Genomic DNA, 5713 nt, shown 5'->3' on the forward strand with positions numbered 1-5713 from the left:
CACAGGGCAGGGAAGACCACATGAGGACAGAGGCAGAGGTGGGGCTGGTGTGTCCACAAGCCAAGGAACGCCAAGGATTGCCAGCAGAAGAGGCAGGAGGGAGGGTCCCTGGAGCCTCAGAGGGAGCCCAGCCCTGTGCACCTTGACCTCAGCCTCTGGCCCCAGAGTGGATTTGCATGAGTGGAATTGTGTTGCTTGAGGCCGCCTGGTGTATGGTGCTTGGTTTTGGCAGCTCCTGGACACGAATGGCCCTGCGTGCTTCTAGATGTCAGGAGGAGGCTTCCTGGGGAGCAGAAGGCACTTGCTGCAAAGAAGCGTTGAGAAGCAGGGCTGGGAGGGGGTGCCTACAGAGGGGAGTGGAGCCCCCAGGAGGAAAGGGGGACTGTGCAGGCCAGAGGCGGGTGCTGCCCCCAAGGTCCCAGCCCCGCTGTCTCCCTGAGGGGCTCGGGTCGGTCTTTTCTTCCTGTCACCACTTTTGCATCAGGCCACCTTTCAGTCGCCTCTATCCTTGGATATGGCCATCGGGTGCGTCACATGAAACTGTTGGTGGGGCTGGTCCAGCTGTGCAGGCGCTATTGTCACAGTTGGGACAGCGCTGTGAGCAGCGCTTCACGTCTTCCTGCTGCTCCCCCAGGACTGAGGAGCTTGGGGTGTTGCCAGCCCAGGGCCTGCATCGATGTCCACAGCGTCCGGTGTCACAGGCTCAGCCCCTTTGGCCTCCTCACACCCCAGAGCAGAGGTGGAAACTCCAGGGGCCCTGGCCCGATTGCCACCCTGTGTGTTCACCAGCCCTTCAAATAGTTCTTCCTGCAGTGTGGTACAGTCGGGGGATCCCTCCGGGCTGAAGGAGCCTGTGCCCCATTCCGTGCTCCTGGCTGTTGTTGCCAGTGGGGCCAGGACTAGGTCGTGTCTTCAGGCGGCGGGGATGAAACAGGGAAGGAAACAGACGCGGGGCCCCCTCGTCCGCCTTCCCGGGTGAGCATGGCAGCCTCGCCCTGGGGCAGAAGCTGCACTGGGACCCCAGTGGGCCACTAAGCGCTGGCATAGGGTGGGAGCCCTCCCCGTGGTTGGCTCAGTGGTTCCCATGGGGGCCAGGCAGGGAGGGCATGGGGCTGTCCATTGGGCTGAACCCCAAGTCTGCTCTGCATTTGTCTGGCTCCCGACTCCTCAGAAGTCACACGTCTCCTGCCCTGTTTTTTCCCGAGTGTGGTAGAGGGTCTTTCATTTGAAAGGCAGCAGCCCCCTCCCTGGGCGTGGGTCTCTCTGTTCCAGAGCCACAGTCTCATCCCCTTGCTTTTTTTTTAAAAAAATAAATTTATTTGTTTATTTATTTTTGGCTGTGTTGGGTCTTCATTGCTGCCATGGACTTTCTCTAGTTGTGGTGAGCAGTGGCTTCTCTTGTGTGGAGCATGGACTCTAGGCACATGGGTTTCAGTAGTTGTGGTGTGCAGGCTTCAGTAGTTGTGGCTCAAGGGCTCTAGAGCGCAGGCTCAGTAGTTGTGGTGCATAGGCTTAGTTGCTCCGCGACATATGGGATCTTCCTGGACCAGGGATTGAACCCATGTCCCCTGCATTAGCAGGCGGATTCTTAACCACTGCACCATCAGGGAAGTCCCCACCTTGCCCTCTTGACTCTTGGATCAAATGCGGCCACCCCAGCCTTCCGGCTTCTCCTTCCTCTGCTCCTGGGGGTCTGGCGGAGCCCCAGGGGGTGGGGGGCATGGTAAGAGCTGAGCTTCCTCCTCTCTGGGGTGGGTCTGACTTGATGCTGCTCATTGGGTTGGACACTGTCCAGGGACTCTGACACTTGGCACCAGGCAGCTGGGGGCGGGGCAGAGGTGGGAGGCTGACCCAGAGCAGGCAGTTCTGATGAGGGTCCCTGTGGTCCACCCCTGGGCTGGGGGCATTGAGTGCCTTTGTGGCCTCTTGAAATGGGACTTGGTGCATCTGACCAGGCTTCATGGGGCACTGAGGGGCCCTGCGGCCAGCAGGGGGCATGGGACTGGGCCACACAGGAGAGGCCACCCGCCTCCTGGAAGGGGTGCTCTGGGAGAGCAGACCCCAGAGGGGGGTTGGGGAGAAAGGTTCTGAGGTGGCAGCGCTCCTGTGTGCTGTGCCTTCGATGTCACCACGGTTTGCTGCGGACCTGCCTGTGACTTTGTGCTAGGGAGGTCTCTCTGGCCCCATGCTGTGTCCCAGGAGCTCCTGCAGCCCCTCCCCTCGGTTCCCAGGCCACAACTTCCCTGAGTCGACCCTGTGGGGCCGTGGGAACTTTGGGGGTTGGCAGGCCTGACCTCGGCCACCCAAGACAGCTTCCTGCTTGGTGTCAGGTCTGCACGGTACAGGATCCCAGGAGGGAGTGTCAAGTGGGGTCAGCACCGAGAGGGCCATGTTCCATTCCCCTGTCCCTTTAACAGACAGACCTGGGGGGCACCGAGGGCCGCAGCAGAACACCCAGCTCAGTGTCCCAGGGGAGAACGGATGTGGGTCTCTGCTGTGACCTGGCTGAGAAGGTCAGCGCAGGTGCCACCTGAGTTGTCTGTGTGCCGCTTTCCCCTGGATGTCGCCATCTTGGAAGTTTCTTTACTAGTCAAGCATGTTTATTTGGTCAGATTTTACCAAATGATTAGAAGTTGAGTCAGTGAGATGAGGGCTGTGTTGCTGAGGCTAGTAGATTGGCCCCAAGCCCAGATGGGTCCCCTCCACCACGAGAGCTTGGCTTTCCCCCACGATGACGCCGGTTCTGTTCTGCAGGATCCTCTTTAGACCTTCACCTCGGCGACATCAGCCTCGTGCCCCCAGATAAGGACCTGGAGGAGCACGACAGCCGTGACCTTGGACCCACAGGTAGTGCCTGCACCCGATGCTTTCCAGAACCTTCTGTTGTGGCTCTAAGGTGGGAGGGGTCGTGTCTCCCTCCCTGCCCCCCCAACCCTGAGGTCCCTGCAGAGGTGGGGGTCAGGGCTTCGTGGCCCTTCTGAGATGTTTAACCACTGCATTGGCATGAAGACAAATGTGTTCACATTAGATACTGAATCATTCTGTTTGACCTAAAAGTTTATCTTTTTTCTTGTTATTTTTTTAAAGACTTATTATTTATTCAATTAATTTATTTTTGGCTGTGTCGGGTCTTAGTTGAGGCATGCGGGATATCTCGTTGCTGCACACAGGCTTTTCTCTAGTTGTGGCGTGTGGGTTTTCTCTCTCTAGTTGTGGTGCATGGGCTCTGTAGTTTGCGGCATGGAGGCTCTCTAGTTGAGGCGCCCGGGCTCAGTAATTGTGGCGCGAGGGCTTAGTTGCCCTGAGGCATGTGGGATCTTAGTCCCCTGACCAGGGATCCAACCCACGTCTCCTGCATTGTAAGGTAGATTCTTTACCACTGGACCACCAAGGAAATCCTTCTTCTATTATTAAAAGAAACCATTTCTGGGAGGCCCAAAAAGTACTGGGACCACCATGCCCATGGACAGGTCGGCCGGGCAGGGCCTTGTGGGTGTCTGAGCAGTGAGGGGTGCAGCCACGCCTCCCTGGGTTGGGGGTACCCCCAGCACCCCCACCCCGGTGTCCACCTGCTTCATTAGCTCGGAGCGGTGCTGGGGGATTCCTGGGGCAGAGGATCTTGCTCCGCCCCTCGCTAACCCAGCCCCTCCGCCCCACGCAGGTCAGCGGTCGCTGGGGGGCTCGGCGCCTGTGGCCATCCCAGGCTGCCTGCCCCGCTCCCCGTCCCTGCAGTCCTCGTCGTCCCTGTCCGCCTCCCCACTCGGCTCCTTCTCCCAGTCCCTGTCGGGGCCACTCGTCTCCTCAGCCATGACGCCCCCCCAGCAGCCGCCAGCCCTCAAGTCGGAGCCCCGAGCACTGGGCCCCCCAGCCCCGTCCTACAACTCCTTCGGTGAGTGGAGCTCTTGGGGCTCCAGGTGCGGGAGGCAGCCACAGCATGGCCCATCCCGTCCCCGTGTCTGCTGCTTGGCGGAAGGTGCCCTGGGCAGGGGGCCTGGGGTTTGCACCTGAACCTCTGTGGGGGTGTCAGTGTGCCTGGGACCCCGAGCCGCTCTCGTGACACCACCACGGCGAGACCTGCCTCACTCACCTGCAGGCTGTGGGGGTGTGACATCACCAGAGACCAAGCGCAGAACCAGACGGATTTGCAAAAACAGGAAACTTGATTTAAGTTTCTTTCCTTGAAAAATGTTATCTTATGCCATCTGTTTTGTTTTAAAAGAGTTGATATTTTAAAGTATCTGTTTTACTTTCCAATGACACATGTATTTCAATGGATGTCACCCATGCAAACAAAAACCCTTTGGGGTCCTGTAGATTCTAAGTGGGTAAAGGGTTCTGGGACGAGAATCTGAGCACTGCTGCCCCCAGGATGCAGCCACAGAAATGGATTTGTTTCCTTTTCTGGTGGAGAAATCGGGGTCCCCAGAGCTTGCTGGGGAGATGCTTGTGAGGTCCCAGCACAAGCAGGCTGACATCTGGCTCCTCCACACTCAGGCTTGAATGGCGTCCCCGGCAGCATCTGGGACTTTGTCTCTGGCAGCTTCTCTCCTAGCCCGTCCCCCATCCTGAATGCTGGCCCCACGGCCCCTTCAGGCGCGAGTCCAAACAGTGCCGAGCTGGCCCGGGTCAGGCGGCAGCTGGATGAGGCCAAGAGGAAGATCCGGCAGTGGGAGGAATCCTGGCAACAGGTGAAGCAGGTGAGCCTGGGGAGGGGCTGCTGCGCAGGTGACACAGGCGCGTGTGGCGGCTGCCGGCCCCATCACTGCAGCCCCTGGATTTCAGGCCTGTGACGCGTGGCAGCGGGAGGCCAAGGAGGCCAAGGAGCGGGCGCTCGCGGCCGACAGCGCCCGGCAGCTGGCGCTGCAGAAGAAGGAGGAGGTGGAGGCCCAGTTCCGACGGCTGCAGGAGGAGCTGGAGGGCCGGGGCTTGGCCTCCGTGCTACCCGGGCTGCGTGGCTGTGGTGACATTGGCGCCATCCCCCTGCCGAAGCTGCATTCGCTGCAGAGTCAGCTGCGCCTCGATTTGGAAGCAGTGGATGGGGTGAGTCCAGGTCTCGTTTTCAAGGCACTGGAGGGGGTGCATGGAGGTGGTGGGGAGCCAGCCAAGCAGCTTCCGTCCACTCCCACCTCACCTCCTCTTGGTGGCCGTGCCCTCGTGGACAGGGGCCGCGTTGCCTCACATGGCTGGAGCTCTGGTGTTGTCTGGGGCACCTCCCTGGGTTGCCCTCCAGGGTCCCTGGTCACCCCCTTGCCTGGTGTAGCGTGAAAGCCGCTGCCCTCAGCTTAGTGGGAAAATCCTTCCACACCCAGGCATTTTGTTAGAACCTGGGGCAATGGGAAGGCTCCACAGCCCTGCCTCTCACACACCGTCCCCTCCCCGGCTCACAGCCCAGGCCGCTGGGATACACACCTCTCATTCGTCTCCAAGGTGCTATCATCCAGGTTTTGGCTGCTGTCGGCCGGAGACTGGGTCCCAAGTCGGGTTCCATCCTGACCCGGCCCCTCTGTGTGGCCGCCTGTCTGGCTACCCTTCCCACACCATGTGGTGGCTCTGGCCCCGGGAGCCCAACCCCACCCAAGGGTCTCGTGGTGAAGCCTCTCCCACCCCATCTTTTTGTTCCTGGGTGGCCCTCAGCAGGGGAGTCCACCCCACCCTGACCGTGGGCCCGGCCTGGGTGGGGGCGGGGTACCCCCTGACTGCGTCTCCCCCGCAG

At 60.2% G+C, this 5713-nt stretch overlaps 1 protein-coding gene across 13 annotated transcripts in view; it reads left to right on the forward strand.

Annotated features, from left to right (window-relative positions):
- The window catches only part of UNKL (unk like zinc finger), a 45936-nt gene that overhangs the window by 37800 nt on the left and 2423 nt on the right, over positions 1–5713 (forward strand). For 12 of the 13 annotated variants that reach the window (XM_067012791.1, XM_059038474.2, XM_059038475.2 and 9 more), the window contains 4 exons: positions 2755–2847; positions 3662–3889; positions 4495–4697; positions 4783–5040. In XM_067012791.1, the coding sequence (XP_066868892.1) occupies positions 2755–2847; positions 3662–3889; positions 4495–4697; positions 4783–5040 (782 nt within the window). Of the gene's footprint in view, positions 1–2754; positions 2848–3661; positions 3890–4494; positions 4698–4782; positions 5045–5713 lie in introns of all 13 variants that reach the window. The other variant, XM_067012799.1, reaches the window with a different exon arrangement.

This window comes from Kogia breviceps, chromosome 14 (genome assembly GCF_026419965.1).
Source record: "Kogia breviceps isolate mKogBre1 chromosome 14, mKogBre1 haplotype 1, whole genome shotgun sequence".
Taxonomy (NCBI): domain Eukaryota; kingdom Metazoa; phylum Chordata; class Mammalia; order Artiodactyla; family Physeteridae; genus Kogia; species Kogia breviceps.